The sequence below is a fragment of the Muntiacus reevesi genome, chromosome 22 (assembly GCF_963930625.1).
Source record: "Muntiacus reevesi chromosome 22, mMunRee1.1, whole genome shotgun sequence".
In the NCBI taxonomy this organism is placed as follows: Eukaryota; Metazoa; Chordata; class Mammalia; order Artiodactyla; family Cervidae; genus Muntiacus; species Muntiacus reevesi.
The window spans coordinates 37,307,093-37,325,759 of NC_089270.1; the positions used below are offsets into that span (position 1 = coordinate 37,307,093).

General features: G+C 37.7%; 1 protein-coding gene and 1 non-coding gene across 6 annotated transcripts in view; one reads left to right on the forward strand and one right to left on the reverse strand.

Moving 5' to 3' along the window:
- ADGRL3 (adhesion G protein-coupled receptor L3) overlaps window positions 1-18,667 on the reverse strand; it is a 938,528-nt gene that overhangs the window by 118,179 nt on the left and 801,682 nt on the right. For all 5 annotated transcript variants that reach the window (XM_065913896.1, XM_065913892.1, XM_065913894.1 and 2 more), the window contains 2 exons: window positions 11,218-11,426; window positions 9,760-9,936 (listed from right to left, as the gene is read on the reverse strand). In XM_065913896.1, coding sequence (XP_065769968.1) covers window positions 9,760-9,936; window positions 11,218-11,426 — 386 coding nt within the window. The remainder of the gene's footprint in view (window positions 1-9,759; window positions 9,937-11,217; window positions 11,427-18,667) is intronic.
- On the forward strand, window positions 7,769-7,840 carry TRNAC-ACA (transfer RNA cysteine (anticodon ACA)). The gene has a single exon. It is a non-coding gene; the product is annotated as a tRNA-Cys (tRNA).

Sequence of the window (18,667 nt, forward strand, 5' to 3'; positions counted from 1 at the left end):
GTTCTGGAAAAACATCTATTTCTTCTTTATTGACTATGCCAAAGCCTTTGACTGTGTGGATCACAATAAACTGTGGAAAATTCTTTAAGAGATGGGAATACCAGACCATCAGACCTGCCTCCTGAGAAACCTGTATGCAGGTCAGGAAGCAACAGTTAGAACTGGACAGGGAACAACAGACTGGTTCCAAATAGGAAAAAGAGTACGTCAAGGCTGCATGTTGTCACCCTGCTTATTTAACTTATATGCAGAGTACATCATGAGAAATGCTGGACTGGATGAAGCACAAGCTAGAATCAAGATTGCTGGGAGAAATACCAAAAACCTCAGATATGCAGATGCCACCACCCTTATGGCAGAAAGCTAAGAATAACTAAAGGTCCTGTGATGAAAGTGAAAGAGGAGGATGAAAAGGCTGGCTTAAAACTCAACATTCAAAAAACGAAGATCATGGCATCCAACTGCATCACTTCATGTCAAATAGATGGGGAAACAATGGAAACAGTGAGAGACTATTTTCTTGAGCTCCAAAATCACTGCAGATGGTGACTACAGCCATGAAATTAAAAGACACTTGCCCCTTGGAAGAAAAGTTATAACCAACCTAGATGGCATATTAAAAAGCAGAGGCATTACTTTGCAGACAAATTCTGTCTAGTCAAAGCTATGGTTTTTCTAGTAGTCATGTACAGATGTGAGAGCTGACCAAGAAAGCTCAGCACTGAGGAATTGATGCATTTGAACAGTGGTGTTGGAGAAAACACTTGAGAGTCCTTTGAACTGCAAAGAGGTCTAACCAATCAATCCTAAAGGAAATAAGTCTTGAATATTTTTTGGAAGGACTGATGCTGAAGCAGAAGCTCCAATATTTTGGCCACCTGACGTGCAAAAACTTACTTAGTGGAAAAGACCCTGATGGTGGGAAAGATTGAAGGCAGGAGAAGGGGACAACATAGGATGAGATGGTTGGATGGTGTCATTGACTCGATGGACATGAGCAAGTTTGAGCAAGTTCTGGGAGATGGTGGTGGACAGGGAAGCCTGGGTGCTGCAGTCTATGGGGTCGCAAAGAGTTGGACACGACTGAGCAACTGTACTGAAGTGAAGACATGGAAGCAACATAAAGGTCTATTGACAGAAGAATGAAAAAGAAGATATAGTATAAACAATGGAAAATTATTCAGACATAAAAAAGGAGGAAATAGTGATATTTCTCCTCCCAGCTTCAATCTTTCCCAGCATCAGGGTCTTTTCAAATGAGTCAGTTCTTCGAATTAGGTGGCCAAAGTATTGGAGTTTCAGCTTTGGTATCAGTCCTTCCAATGAATATTCAGGACTGACTTCCTTTAGGATGGACTGGTTGGATCTACTTGCTGTCCAAGGGACTCTCAAAAGTCTTCTCCAACACCACAGTTCAAAAGCATCAATTCTTTGGTGCTCACCTTTCATTATAGTCCAACTCTCACACCCATACATGACTACTGGGAAAACCATAACTTTGACTAGACAGACCTTTGTTGGCAAAGTAATGTCTCTGCTTTTCAATATGCTGTCTAGGTTGGTCATAACTTTTCTTCCAAGGAGCAAGTGTCTTTTCATCACTTGGTCTATCTTAAAAATCATCTCACACATGAAGAAGAAATCCAATTAATGAAAAGATTATGTATACTTAGTACTAACTTATGATTATAGTTAAAATTGAATTTGGTGGTGCTGACATTGCAGGAATTCACAATGTCCACGTAACCATTTTGAAGCACTGGGAACTTTTGGGCAGTTATGATGAACTCTTGCTGCAAATCTATTTATAACTTGACAATTTCATTGTGAAAAAAAAATAATCTGTCAATTTGAACAGTGATGCAAAGCACTGGTCTAAATGTCTTTATTTCAGGTACCAGTAGAGAACTATTTATTATTAGAAACTCAATTAAATATTGGAGTCTTGATAGTTAACTACTCTTAGGATCAAAAGCTCAGAGGTTTTGAGGGCAGTGGAGTATATAGTGAATTAACAATGTATATTTTCATAAATCATTATAATTCTCAACATGATTTTAATACATTTTGCTGTTCAATCACTAATTTAACCCTGAAACAATATTAGAAAATAATTTTATTGCCCTCATTTACCTGATTAATAATGGGTACAGTGAGTTCAGATAATCTGCTGCAGAAGAAGAGGCAATTACTTCAAGAGCTGGAATCAGGACCCTAAGTTTCCTAAATTTTCTTATTCTAACTTCCCTTCAGATTATAAAACAAGGAAATAAATTATGATGACAATACCTATCATGGTGCTATGGATCAAATAAGAAAATGTAAGTGGACACTAAAGAAATTATATTAATTCCTACTATCACTGGCCTCTCTGAGGCTTGAAGTCCTTATCAGATCTCTACTTTTGGCAATCTCCATAAACTTGATTACTTATTTTTCTTTAAAGTATTTCTCACTAGAATTGCAGATGCTGCTCCAGCTGCTCCTTTCAGCAATGTTTATTTACTGAAGACAATCAAGAACCTGAAAAATTTAAGGGTAAGGATTTAGGATGTGTTTGAGAAGATTGCAGTTTTTTTTATTTTTGCTTAAAAATGCTACCGTATCTCAGAAGTAAAACAAATCAGAGCAAGAATGCAACTAATGCTCTCTAAAAGAATATAAAATTTACTGAAAATACACACCACAAAAAATTGAACCTCACTTCATGCTACCTCAACCCTGTCACTCATTTTGCTTAAAGTTATGGCATTTCATCTAGAGCATCTTCTCTGACCTCTTAAGGTCAAATTAAGGCTTTCCTCTATGTGTGTCTCCCTGGAGGAGGAAATGGCAACCCACTGTGGTCTTCTTTCCAGGAAAATTCCATAGACAGAGGAAGCTGGCCAACTACAATTCACGGGGTCGCAAAAAGTCAGACTTGACTGAGCAACAGCACGCCCACCATGTGTTTCTACAGCATTCTCTAACACAACAACAAGACATTTCTCAGAAGACACTAATCTTGCTGATTATTTATCTGTATTACTAATTAGATCAGAAATTTTGTCCATCCCAAAGACAGTACTTATATATTTGAGGAACAAATGAAGGGTGGGGAAAAGTGATTACAATGAAATAAATTGAGATTGATAAAACTAGCTTTTCATCCACATTTCTCTAATTAAAAACTTAAATGTTCCTGTACGATGTAACTTTAACAAGGTGATCAAACTTAGTGACTCCAATAAGTGGCTTCCTTTTGCAGTGGGAGTGAAAGTGTCAGTCGCTCAGTGGCGCCTGACTCTCTGCAGCCCCACAGACTGGAGCCCACCAGCCTCCTCTGTCCATGGGATTCTCCAGGCAAGAATACTGGAGTGAGTTGCCATGCCCTTCTCCAAGGGATCTTCTCCACCCAGAGACTGAACCCAGGTCTCCTGCATTGCAGGCAGATTCTTTACTGTGTGAGCTACACAATGGGAAGGATAAAGTATCTCTTACAAGGTATTATTTTGCCCAAAACATTTAAACTGGATCTAATTATGAGGAAACAATCAGAAAGATTGAGATTGTGAAACATTCTATAGGACAAATAACCTGAACTCTGCAACATGTCATTTTCATGAAAGACAAAAATAGGTAGAGTTACTTCTAAAGAAGAGCAAAGAAATGTCACAACTAAGGGTAATGTGCGATGTTTGAGTAGGTCCTAAGTGAAAACACAATGGCTATAAAGGGATTTATCAGGATAATTAGAACACCTGTGTATGAATTATACAGTAGGTGATAATGCTGAGTCAAAGTTAAATTTCTTGTGTGTTTTAATGGTAGAGACTTTTCCTGAAACACATTTGCTGCAAGATTTAGGAATTAAATATTATAAAATCAGCAATTTACTTTCAAGGAGTCAAATAATACAATATATATGTCATGTACATACACAGAAAAGTCAAATGTGTCAAAAATTTAACTGTAATCCCGAATAAGGAGCATGTGAGTGTTTACCACCGTTTCATCTTTTTCTATTAAAGTTCTATAAAGAGTGGAGAAAATGAGTATCAAAAAAAATTTTTTCCACTCCAACTACACTGTTCTTGAAGTTCACATCAGAGTTACCCCCAGTTCAGGATTTTGTTCTTGTTCCTTCTGCCTGGAAGAGTTTTGCCCCAGATGATCTGTAAGACTGATTCCCATTTCTTTCAGGCTTCTGTTCATAATTCTGATCTTAGGGTCTGGCAGAGGAGGCACACAATAAATCAGCATACTAGCAAATAAATAATTTCAGATTTTAGTAAACCTATGAAGGAAACATATTACTATGAAATTGTTAGATAAGAAAATCCAATAATAGTTCTTGGTTCTAAGAGATTGTCAAAGATTTTGATAGAGTTAGTATATAAGATTATATAATAAAATTTTACATTTTTTAAACCATTTTGTTTTCATAGAATTTTACATATTTGGAGGGTATTCAATTTGTGAGTTATGTCTTTTTTTTCCCCTCTGAATAAATACATCAATTAAAGTATTATGTACTTTTGTTGTTCAGTCTCTAAGTCATGTCTGACTCTTTGTGATCCCATGAACTAAAGCACACCAGGCTTCTCAGTCCTTCACTATCTCCGAGTATGCTCAAACTCATGTCCATTGAGCCAGTGATGCCATCCAACCATCTCATCCTCTGCCACCCCCTTCTCTTGTCCTCAATCTTTTCCAGCATCATGGCCTTTTCCAAAGAGTCAGCTCTTTGCATCAGATGGCCAAAGTACTGGAGCTTCAGCTTCAGCATCAGTCCTCCCAATGAATATTCAGGACTGATTTCCTTTAGGAATGATTGGTTTGATCTTGCTGTCCAAGGGACTCTCAAGAGTCTTCTCCAACACCACAGTTCAAAAGCATCAATTCTTCAGTGCTCAGCCTTCTTTATGGTCTAATTTTCACATATACTCATGACTACTTGAAAAATCACAGCTTTGACTAGAGGGACCTTTATCAGCAAAGTGATGTTTCTGACTTTTAATACACTGTCTAGGTTTGTCACAGCTATTCTTCCAAGGAGGAAGCATCTTTTATTTTCATGGCTGCAGTCACCATCCACACCTTCACCTCAAACCCATTACAGTACAGATGACAATATATAAAATGAGAATAAAAAAACTGGGAATCAAAGTGTACAATCTTTATCAACATACATTAAACATTCTATGTTTCACTAATAAAATCATCTCTTAAACTCTTAACTTTTCTTTTGGACTTTAAAAACAAAACTACTCTTTTTGAAAAAATAAATAAATAAACAAAATTACTCTTTTTGAAAAGCAAGTATTCATGCCCCACTGCAGAACCCTATAGTATATTTCCTTCTAACCTAGAAAGTCTAGTTATACAATATCTGACACGCAGAATCCATGGTATGAAGCTAAAAATTTCAAAATTGTTTGAGATTGTTCAAATTGTTTTAAATCAACACTAAATTTAAAAAGAAATACAATGTATTTAAATAGCAAAATAATACCTATACTTGGACTGGGGTAATGTTGGGGTAAAAGCAATAGTATATACTAAGCTAAGAAGAAAAGAGAGGGGTAAAGAGAGATGCAAGCATCAAACCAAGGAAAATGAAGACTTTTAAACATAATAAAAACTGACATCAAGTTGAACTGACAGGAATGATCCAGGAGACTTTTTAAATTCTCTCCCAAAGAATTATCATTTCAGTAGAGGAAAAAGCTATTGGTGATTTCTAAAGCATTGTTACTGTGTTCTCAAAAACCACAGTAGAAATGTTAGTCAATTAGTTTGAAACCTATGATCCTGCAAACTAAAATACTCCTCCCATACAGATTGTTCACAAAGAGAATTACTAGTAGGAGAAGAGACAGACATTTGAATTTAGTGTATTCAACATTTTACTGAACAGCAGACAAATCTGCACGTGATTCCAATAATGAAAAATTTTAAAAAATGCCACATATACTACCACAGTTTGGTATAAAACTGTATTATATAAACTTTCATCATGGTTACTTTTGTATCTAAAAGAGAAGAAAATCAAATGTTTCCATAGATAAGAGACACAGAGAAAACTCAAAAGTAGTTAATCAGCTGTGTAGGGCTGTGCAGGGCCCTTTGGGGCTCCCAGGCAAAATCCCATGTCCCCCATTTCTCATATGAAACAGGCTTCATTCAGCCTCCATGATCTTCCTTGAGTTCCAAAGGACAGATTCAAACAGTTGCTAATGAGAAAAGGGAGGAGATGAAGAGACAAGGAAGGAGCAGTCAAGAAATAATACTGCAGCCTTGGGAAAGGGTTCTGGCTCCTCCTTAAGGCATATACATATTGATGTCTTGAGTTCTGTACAGAACCTAAACCCCCACCAAATGGAAGTTGTTAACTTAACGAAGCCTCCTTCATTGCAGACAGAAGGTCACAGAAGAACCTCAAAAACCACAGAAGCTCATCCAAAGACCACCTGATGCCAGATGACCTCTGGATTGAAGGAATGCAGGCCCCGCATGCACCCTCATCCTTACCAGCAACCCTGCCCCCAAACTCTAAACATAAGACTCCTCGCCATGGCCCCTCAGGTGGGGATGCACAGTTTTGAGGGCATTAGCCTGCAGTGGCCCCCTTTACTTGGTAAAGCAATGTTCTTTCCTAAATCATCCAAAACTCTGAATCTGAGATTCAGTTTGGTACTGGTGGACAGAGGCAGGTTTCAGTAATATTGTCACTTCATGTGTGTGCGCGCTAAGTCACTTCAGTTGTGTCTGACTCTTTGCAGCCTTATGGACTCCTCAGACCTTGGGATTCTCCAGGCAAGAATATTGGAGTGGGTTACCATGCCTTCCTCTAGGTGATCTTCCCAATCCAGGAATTGAACCCATGGTTATTATGTCTCCTGCACCGGCAGGTGAGTTCTTTACCATTAGCACCACCTGGGAAGACCTCTTGTCACTTCAGTGCATCCCTTTCCTTCAAAAGTCAGTCTTAACACTTCTCTCCCTTGATAAACTGTAAATTGGCTGAGGCCAGTGACCTCCTCTCTCTTACTTTCCACAGTATTTCATGGAGATGGGTTATTCCAGAGCTTTTGGAAGGACAGAGTAACCATTTACTAAGAAAGAAAAGACTGATAGGAAAAACCACAAGTGTTGTTCTGGAATTGTGACACTGATTAGAAGTCTAGATGGATTTATCAAGTTAACCATTGAATCTAGGAGTGTGGAGTTAAGAAACTGAGATAGAATCTGGGGATCATGGGATGATGGTTACAGCATACCACTATATGAGATCAACTACAGAGAAATGGATAGTGCTTGGAGTACCGCTAGGATTACACTCCTGGCCAGGGCAACAACAAGAGGCTGTGGAGATGGGGAGGCACCAGCGAAGGAAGCTCGAAAGGACCAGTTGCTGAGGGAGGAAAGAGATAAGAGAGAAAAGTGTGCCCAAGGCAAAGTCTTTCAAGAATGTGGCTGATGCAAATTTTACACAGGTAACCTTACCAAATTCATCCTAATTATTCTTCAGCACAGGTCACTTTTTTGATAAGCCCTCTCTGAGCAGTCCTGCCTTAGATGAACCCCTCCTGTGTCCTAACTCACAGTATAGGTATCAATTATAAGGCTTATCACAATTATGACTGAAGCTTCATTTCTCTGCCCTTCCCATCCCCTTAAAAATGTAAGCATCATGAATGATCTAAGTTCCACTGGAATGCTAGAATCTTGTGGTATCTCTGGCAGATCAGAAGGAGAGAGTTACATTTATTGAGAACCTGAGGCTTCCCGGGTGGCTCAGATGGTAAAGCGTCTGCCTACAATGCAGGAGACCCGGGTTCAATCCCCAGGTCAGGAAGATCTCCTGGAGAAGGAAATGGCAACCCACTCCAGTACTCTGGCCTGGAAAATCCCATGGACGGAGGAGACTGGTGGGCTACAGTCCAAGGGGTCGCAAAGAATTGGACACGACTGAGCGACTTCACTTTCACTTTCATTGTGTAACACATCAATATCTTTACTTAGATGCTTGAAAAATAGTCTTTAAAAGAAAGAAGGAAGTACTGAATGAATTGCAAGGACAACACAGATGATAGAAAAGAGCAACTCAGTACATCGGTAGAGCCCTGGAGTGAAGATACATCAGGGCACCACAGATTAATAGCAACAGCATCTAGACTCAGCTAATTCTTCTTTCTCTTTCCAAGCTCATCAAGCAAAATTCTCCAATACAGTTTTGTTTCTTTATAGATTTTCCTGTGGAATTAGAAACTGATAACTAGACAATGTAAATATCTATTCTAACTGGCTATTGCATATCTCACTGTGCATGAACGCACTAGCCTTCATTTCTAGACATTAGTCTAATGTAAGTTCGGTTGCTGTGTTTCCTTTCGGACTTTCAGGGATGATCATTCTGTTTGCTTCTCATTTTTCAAGTGTCAAATTAATGTTGCATGATCAAGATGAGAATGACTCTCATAGCTGCAAGAGATTGTGATATAAGAAATCCAGGGCATACTTTGTCACTGACTGCTGAAGGAAAATACTGATTTCCATCTATTTTATCTCTTTTTGACACACAATAATGGTCACAGTCAAGATTCTTGTGTAATGGACTGAGTAGAGATTGTTATTGCAATGAACTGAGCAAAAAATTGTATTTTCTTGTGACTTGAAATATGATCCATTTTCCTGTGTTTGAATTTATATCCTAAGCTGAAAAGAGAGAATCCTAGAGTCATACGAATACATTCCAGATTTAAATCTAATATTTGTTACTGTAGCCAATCTTGCTTAGCTTGATCAATTTGTGAAGTTCTCACAAAATACCATTTGTAGTCCTTAAAAGACCAAATTTGACTGTGTTGACACAGCTAAGGTAATTTATTAGGTGCTGAGTAGGCTTGGATTTGGTTTTCCTCTAAGATACCTTCATCATTTTTAACTTCAACAGAGCCAAAGACAATTTTGGATAAAATTATTGGATCAATGATATCAGGTAGATAAAATCTTTGCCATGGTTTTTATGTTTTAAGATGTATTGGACAATGATACTTCCTCTATTTTTATTGACATCAGGAAGATGAGAATTCACAATCATAATTTCTTGTTGCAAACCCATCTATCAATCTATAGCCAAATTAATAATCCCTTTGTATTTTTATATCCTAACTATATCTGAAATCTAAATACTCATCCTGCCTTCCATGACAACCAGTCACTTAGAGAGACTGATGCATCCAAGGTAGTCATGTTTCTGATTTTGGAAACAATCTATTACCTGAATTTTTTCCTTAGAATTGTGTCTTCTGAATGGGCAGAACCATTATTACAATGTGTTTAATGGCTATTTTCCCAATACTCATTTTGAGAGTATTTGATCTCAAGCATGGCTCCTTAGTCTTCAGCCTAACAGATTCTAGCAGCCTAACTCCATTGCCCTGACCTGCAGTGCTGAGGTCCTATCTTGCCCAGGTCATGAGGATATGGTATGACATTTATTCATACAAAATAAAGGAGGGAATAACAGGGGAAATTTTATCAGCAAAATTTTGTTTCATACCAGATTTCAATATTATGGACTATATTGATAACAGAAAAAAAAAGGAGTTCTTTGAATCATTCACTAGGGTATGGGTTGAACATCAGAGAGTTCTTGAATAGAATTACTACAAAAGTTAGAATACTCTCCAAGATAGGTGCAGAGGTAAGACTTTTTATAGTTAATGTCCTAACTGTATGCTAAGGAATTTCACTGTATGCTGTATATCTTACCTTAACTTCCACATGTGCCATCAGTACTGCAAAATTGGTTAGGTGGTTACAAGAGCATGTAGTATGTGTCTTATTTGTTGTCAGGAGCCGACAGCCTTGGGTTGACCAGTAACCTGTCATTGTGCGTTTGGAATAGCTCCAAAATGAACAGTTAGGATTGAAGTTTTCCTCAGATTGCTACAGAAAACAAAAATCAATAAAGCCAATAAATACTTTATGATCATGCAAATTAAGTAGGCATTTTATTTACATCTAACAAAACTTCATCCTATGTTCCAATATTTCTGGAGGTGTCTACCAATGTTTTCATATTAAGTGGGGCTTATCAATTCCCAATAAATTTGAGTAGATGAATATATATTATTTACTCCCTTTGATTAGAGGTGAACTCATTTAAAAATAACATTGAAGGGATACTAGTATTATCTCAGAATCACATCAATTAATATAACCTACAAAGCAAAGAATTGCTGCATATAATAAACTTCTGAGATGATAAAAGTGAAAGTGAAAGAAAAGTGAAAGTGAAAATTGGTCAGTCTTGTTTGACTCTTTGCGACACCATGGACTGGAGTCCACCAGACTTCTCTGTCCATGAAATTCTCCAGGCAAAGATACTTAGTATTTTAAGAGCTATGGGTTGCCATTCCCTTCTACAGGGGATCTTCTCAACCCCAGGATCAAACTTGGGAATCCTGCATGGCAGAGAGATTTTGTACCATCTGAGCCATCAGGAAAGCCTCTCTGAGAGAACAGTTTTTAAAACTTTTTGTTCAATTTACACTACAATCTTTGCATATGCATAAAATTATATCTACACACAAAGGACATAATTACTTGTAATGTCAGAGTGTAGCTATGCCCAGTTCCACTGAACATATTGTTAGTTCTTTTTAATTACAGAGAAGCATTTATAAATCCATCTATAAATACTTTTACCTAATTGATACTTTTGAACTGTGATGTTAGAGAGATTCTTGAGAGTCCCTTGGGCTGCATGGAGATCAAACTAGTCAATGCTATTGGAAGCACTGACAGTGAAGCTGAAGCTCCAATACTTTGGCCACCTGATTCAAAGAACTGACTCAATGGAAAATACCCTAATGCTAGGAATGATTGAGGGCAGGAAAAGAAGGGGGCAACAGTGGATGAGATGGTTGGATGGAATCACTGATTCGATCGACATGAGTTTGAGGAAGCTCCAGGAGCTGGTGATGCATCGACAGAAAGCCTGGCATGCTGCAGTCCATAGGGTCGCAAACAGTCAGACATAACTGAGCGACTGAACTGAACAAATTGATATACATATTCAAGAATTACTCTCCTCCCTCACTTTGGTGGAAAAAAGTCACTATTTTATAGAAAATGAATTTCTATATGTCAAATAATAGGGCCAATGATAGGAAATTAATACATACATACTTACAATAAATATAATACTGACAAACATTTTCTTACCTTGATGTGTTTAACAGTGAACACCACAGGATCAGCCAAGTAAACCTTATTACTGAACTCTTTGTTTATGGCTGCTGTGATAACTGGAGAATTGACGATAACAGAATGATTGGTGGACATGGCCTCTGTTCCTAATTTCATGCTGGCATTCTCCGTGGACAAATAAGGACCCAAGTTGTTATAAAGGACAAAGGCCACTCTGATCTCTCCTAAAATAAGTACATATAAATTGGGAAGAAATTAATTAGCTTGTACATCCTTTTTAGACTATGTGTTTCTAATCAGACTATAATCAAATTTATATTTATATATGTTCAAAATAAAATTCAAACATTCATTTTAACCAAGCAGCCAGTTATTCATGAGGAAAGGAGAGTCTAATGATACTAAAACAAGTACATATCAGTACTAAAAAAAAAACCTCAATCCCTATCTCATTCGAACCAAAGAGACTCTGGAACAAAATATCAGATATCTATGTGATCTTGCGGAAAGCAAAGATTCTTTGGATAGGCCCCAAAGCCACTAATTATAAAAGAAAAAAGATGGTAAACTAAACTTTGTCAAAATTGAAAATTTATGTCTACCAAAATATAATATTAAGAAAATTAATAAGACAGCCACAAACTAGGAAATATAAATGCATATGACTCATAAATACATAAAGCATTTCTGCTACTCAAATAAATATCATACTAAAATGGCAAAACACAAAACTTATTATAAAGTATTATTATACTTTATTATAGATATATAAAAAGCTAATAGATATGAGAAAAGCTGTCAACATTATTTATAATTAGGGAAGTAAAAATCAAAATAATATTGAGATAGCATTTCATACCCACTAGAATCACTGCAACTCACCCTACAAAAGACTAGCCACACTAATGTTGGTAAAAGTGTGGAACAAATGAACCTCTGCATACTATTGGTGGGAGTTCAACTATTTAGAAAAATATTTGGCAATTTCTTATAAAGTTAAACATATATCTACCCTTGCTAGATACATGGAAACATATATACACAAAGAAAGAAAAGGTTGTATAAGCAGGTTTATAACAACCTTATTCACAAAAGTCCAAAAATAGAAACAACTCAAAGAATATCAATAGGAGAATAAATAAATTATGGCTTATTAAAATAACAGAATTACCATACATCAATAAAGAACAAACTAATGACAGACGGAGCATCATGACTGAATCCACAAAATATTATACAGAGTTAAAAAATACGGACGGAAAGAGTACACACTTTATTGTTCCAGTTACATGAAGTCTAAGAACAGATAAAATTTGCAATTAGAAATATTAATGAGAATAAAGCGGTTCATCAGGTGGGGAGATGGGGTGAGAAAACCAGAAAGAGACAGGATATTCTCCAGGGTGTTGCTGTTTAGTTGATGAGCCGGTCCAACTTTTTGCGATCCCATGGACACAGCATGCCAGGTTCCATGTCCTTCACTGTCTCCTGAAGTCTGGTCAAATTCATGTCCATCAGGTTGGGGATGCTCTCTAACCGCCTCTTCCTCTGGCACCCCTTTTCCTTCTGAATTCAGTCTTTTCCAGAATCAGAGCCTTTTCTAGCGAGTCAGCTCTTCGTATCAGTTGGCCAAAGTATTAGAGCTTCAGCTTCAGCATCAGTCCTTTTACATGCATATTCAGGGTTGATTCCCTTTAGGCTTGACTGGTTCTTGCAGTCCAAGGGACTTCTCCAGCATCATGATTCAAAAATATCAATTCTGTGGCATTTAGCCTTTTTTATAGTCCAACTCTCACATCTGTACATGACTACTGGAAAAAACAGCTTTGACTGTATGGATTTTCGTCTGCAAAGTGATGTCTCTCATGTCTAGCTTTGTCATTGCTTGCCTTCCAAGGAGCAAGCATCTTTTAATTTCATGGCTGCAGGCACTATCTGCAGTGATTTTGGAGCAAAAGAAAACAGAGTCTGTCACTGCTTATAGTTTCCCCTTCTATTTGCCATGAAGTGATGGGACCACATGCCATGATTTCAGATTTTTAATGTTGAGTTTCAAACCAGCTGTTTCATTCTCCTCTTTCATCCTCATCAAGAGATTCTTTAGGTCCTCCTTACTTCTGCCATTAGATAGTAATATATGATATCTGAGGTTGTTGATATTTCTCCTGGCAATTTTAATTCCATCCAGTCCAATATTTCACATGACATATTCTACAGAGAAGTTACATAAGCAAAGCAAAAATATACAGGCTTGTTGTACTCCTTTCCCAATTTTGAACCAATCTGTTGTTCCATGTTCAGTTCTAACTGTTGCTTCTTTCAGTTCAGTTCAGTCACTCAATCATGTCCAACTCTTTGCAACCCCATGGACTGCAGCACGCCAGGCCTCCCTGTCCATCACAAATTCCTGGAGTTTACCCAAACTCATGTCCATTGAGTCAGTGATGCCATCCAGCCATCTCATTCTCCATCATGCCCTTTTCCTCCCACCTTCAATCTTTCCCAGCATCAGGATATTTTCAAATGAGTCAGTTCTTTGCCTCAGGTGGCCAAAGTATTGGAGTTTCAGTGTCAACATCAATCCTTCCAAAGAACATTCAGGACTGATTTCCATTAGAATGGACTGGTTGGATCTCCTTGTAGTCCAAGGGACTCTCAAGAGTCTTCTCCAACACCACAGTTCAAAAGTATCAATTCTGTGGTGCTTAAATTTCTTTATAGTCCAACTCTTATATCCATACATGACTACTGGAAAAACAATAGCCTTGACTAGACGGACCTTTGTTGGCAAAGTAATGCCTCTGCTTTTTAATATGGTGTCTGTGTTGGTCATAAAGTTTCTTCCAAGGAGTAAGCATCTTTTAATTTCATGGCTGCAGTCACCATCTGCAGTGATTATGGAGACCAAAAAAATAAAGTCAGCCACTGTTTCCCCATCTATTTCACATGAAGTGATGGGACCAGATGCCATGATCTTAGTTTTCTGATGTTGAGCTTTAAGCCAACTTTTTCACTCTCCTCTTTCACTTTCATCAAGAGGCTCTTTAGTTCCTCTTCACTTTCTGCCATAAGGGTGGTGTCATCTGCATATCTGAGGTTATTGATATTTCTCCAGGCAATCTTGATTCCAGCTTGGGTTTCATTCAGCCCAGCATTTCTCATGATGTACTCTGCATGTAAACTGAATAACCCTTGGCGTATTCCTTTCCCGATTTAGAACCAGACTGCTGTCCCATGTCCAGTTCTAACTGTTGCTTTCTGATCTGCATACAGATTTCTCAAGAGGCAGGTCAGGTGGTCTGCTATTCCCATCTCTTTCAGATTTTTCCACAGTTTATTATGATCCACACAGTCAAAGCCTTTGGCATAGTCAATAAAGCAGATATAGATGTTTTTCTGGAACTCTCTTGCTTTTGCAATGGTCCAATGGATGTTGGCAATTTGATCTCTGGTTCCTCTGCCTTTTCTAAAACCAGCTTGAACATCTGGAAGTTCACGGTTCACATATTGTTGAAGCCTGGCTTGGAGAATTTTGAGCATTACTTTACTAGCATGTGAGATGAGTGCAATTGAGAGGTATTTTGAGTATTCTTTGGCATTACCTTTCTTTGGGATTGGAATGAAAACTGACCTTTTCCAGTCCTGTGGCTACTGCTGAGTCTTCCAAATTTGCTGGCATATTGAGTGCAGCACTTTCACAGCATCATCTTTCAGGATTTGAAATAGCTCAACTGGAATTCCATCACCTCCACTAACTTTGTTTGTAGCGATGCTTCCTAAGGCCCACTTAACTTCACATTCCAGGATGTCTAGCTCTAGGTGAGTGATCACACCATCATGATTATCTGGGTCATGATGATCTTTTTTGTATAGTTCTTCTGTGTATTCTTGCTACCTCTTCTTAATATCTTCTGCTTCTTTTAGGTCCATACCATTTCTGTCCTTTATTGAGCCCATCTTTGCATGAAATGCTTCCTTGACATCTCTAATCTTCTTGAAGAGATCTCTAGTCTTTCCCATTCTATTGTTTTCCTCTATTTCTTTGTAATGATCACTGAGGAAGTCTTATCTCTCCTTGCTATTCTTTGGAACTCTGCATTCAAATGGGTATATCTTTCCTTTTCTTCTTTACAATTCTCTTCTTTTCTCAGCTATATGTAAGGCCTCCTCACACAGCCATTTTGTTTTTTCTACATTTCTTTTTCTTCAGGATGGTCTTGATTCCTGTCTCCTGTACAATGTCACGAACCTCTTTACCTGCATATAACTTACTCAGGCGACAGGCAAGGTGGTCTGGTATTACTACCTCTTTAAGAATTTTCCACAGTTTGTTGATAAAGGCTTTAGTTGAGTCAATGAAGTAGAAGTAGATGCTTTTCTGGAATCCCCTGGAATCTTTATGATCAGTGAATGCTAGAAATAAGATCTCTTTGTCCTCTGCCTTTCTAAATCCAGCTTTTACATCTGGACGTTGTCAGTTCGCATACCGCTGAAGCTTAGCTTGAAGCATAATCTACTAGAATGTGAAATGAACACAACTTGACAGAAGTTTGAACATTCTTTGACATAGCCCATCTTTGAGATTGGAATGAAACTGAAATTATCCAGTCCTGTGGCTACTGCTGAGTTTTCCCAATTTGATGCCATATTGAGTGCAGCACTTTAAAAACATCACTCATCTTATTTTATATGATATAACAGAGGAATGTATAACTGTCAAATTTGCCAAGCTAAATACTTAAGATCCTGTTGTTCAGTCACCAAGTCATGTCCGACTCTTTGTGATTCCACAGACTGTAGCATGCCAGGCTTCCCTGTCCCTCACCATCTCCTGGAACTGGCCCATGTTCGTGTCCATCGCATTTGTGATGCTATCCAACCATCTCATCCTCTGATCCCCTCTTCTCCTTTTGCCTTCAGTCTTTCCCAGCATCAGGGTCTTTTCCAGTGAGTTGGTTCTTTGTTTCAGGTGGCCAAAGTATCGGAGCTTCAGCTTCAGCATCAGTCCTTCCAACGAGTACTCAGGGTTGATTTCCTTTAGGACTGACTTGTTTGATCTGTTTGCTGTCAGATCAGATCAAGCAAAGAGATCAAACACTTAAGATAAGTGCATTTTACTATCTTTCAATTATTTCTCAATTTCAATTAAAACAAAACAAAATATATAAAATCTTTACCTATGGTTACTGAAGGGGACGGATTCTGGGAGAGGGAAGGATTGGGAGTTTGAGATTAGGAGATGCAAATTATGTAGAGAATGAATAAATAACAATGTCCTACTACAGAGTTCAGCATATTTAATATCCTGCAATAAACCAAAATGGAAAAGAATGGAGATATATATATATATACATATATATATTATAAATATAACATTGTAAACTAACTGTATTTCTATAAATTTTAAAAATTCCTTACCTGTCTTAAACCTCAGCTATCATATTCAAGATCACATTCTTCTTATGTCCTTCTACCTTATTTTTTGTCTTGTGACAATCTCTTACATATAAATCCTCTGTAAAATTAACTTTTTAGTATGTTTCTCTTAAATTTTACCTCATTTCCTTTCTTAAAGCCCTATGCCTTACTTCCAGTATAAATCCACTTTGGTTCCCCAAGAGACAGGCACTGCCCTGACTACTAGGGTAACTAAGACAGGGAAATCCCTGAATCTTAGAGTGAAGTGGGAATAAAGATAAAAATTAATATATTTTTTGAGGAGGGAGGGGGCTGTCCAATATATAAATTGCACTCCCACGTTTGGGAAATGCCCTACTCTTGGAGACTTATAGACACAAAAGGGACATATATTTGCTTTCCCAGCCTGCCTTTCAAAGAGGTTGCTCGGGGCACTTCAGTTCAACATGTCTAGTCAGATGCACTAGACTCAGATTTCAGATGGGGAACTAGTGACTCAAGGATGCAGTAGGTGGAGCAGCAGAAGCAGCTTCCCTCGTGGCAGCAGGGACATCTCGCAGCACTGTTTCCTTGTGATGACACAGGCTGCTGTCAGCCTCCTTGCTCTTGTGTGTTTTCTGGGCCTGATTATCTAGCTGTCTTAGTAATAGTATAAGATTTCTAATCCAATATAGAGATATTATCTGAGCTACATAACAGAAAGGGGCATTCTTATACTTTCTAACACAAACAATAATGTACTAAATACTTCTTGACTGTTACAACATAGCATTTAATTTTAGTTCTTTTCCTCTAGACTTAACAAAAAAAATGTTAATCTTTGGAGGGCTAAACTTGGGAATGGCTATGTATTTTTCTTGTTGACAGAAACAACTGTTATTTTAATTGGTTTATAACTGGTGATAATTCATACCAATTTCCCCTTGTGGAATGATGTCAGACTGTCATCCCACCTTGTTTTACCAGCACAATTTGTCATATATAATTGTTACAGAATCTCCATTCCAGAATTCATGCTTAAATGTGGCCTAAAACACACACATACACATGCACACATTAATTTAGTAAAGACAACTATATGACTATGTAAACTATATGTCTATATGACTAATGTAGACATATTTTAATCTTTATTGGCTTTATATCTGAAAGTTCACACATTTGTTTGATAAACCCTTAGTGATTGCATCCTGTGCCAGGCACTAGGGTTACATCAATGAACATACTGAGAAAGCTTCTTGTCCTCATGAAGATCATCTCCTAGAGAAAGAGTCAGACAATATGCAGGAAACTTAAAAAAATAATTATAATTATTAATAATAATTTCATATAATGATAAGTAAAAAAATGCTATGAAGAAGCACTTGCAGAAAATGGTTAATGGGAAAAGAATGATTGGGAAAGACTAGTCTACCTTTGAGGCAACAGGAAGAATTTCCTAAAGGGTTAAGATTTATACTGAGCAGTGAATGATAGAGAAGCTTCTTGAACAAGTAATGTAAAAATTGCACTTCAGAAGAAAGAAAATACAGATGTCTGATGAGGGAATATTCTTGGTACATTCAAGAAATAGTACTGAGACTAAACTAGGGAACCCTTGTGTATTATTGGTGAAAATGTAATTGATATATCTACTGTAGAAAGCTCCTTTCGGCCGCCGTCCCTGACCTTGGACATGGGGCAGCAGTGTCCACAGGACTGGAAAAGGTCAGTTTTCATTCTAATCCCAAAGAAAGGCAATGCCAAAGAATGCTCAAACTACTGCAAAATTGCACTCATCTCACACGCTAATAAAGTAATGCTCAAAATTCTCCAAGTCAGGCTTCAACAATATGTGAACTGTGACCTTCCAGATGTTCAAGCTGGTTTAGAAAAGGCAGAGGAACCAGAGATCAAATTGCCAACAGCCACAGGATCATCAAAAAAGCAAGGGAGCTTCAGAAAAACCTCTATTTCTGCTTTATTGACTATTTCAAAGACTTTGACTGTGTGGGTCACAATAAACTGTGAAAATTCTTCAAGAGATGGGAATACCAGACCACCTGAC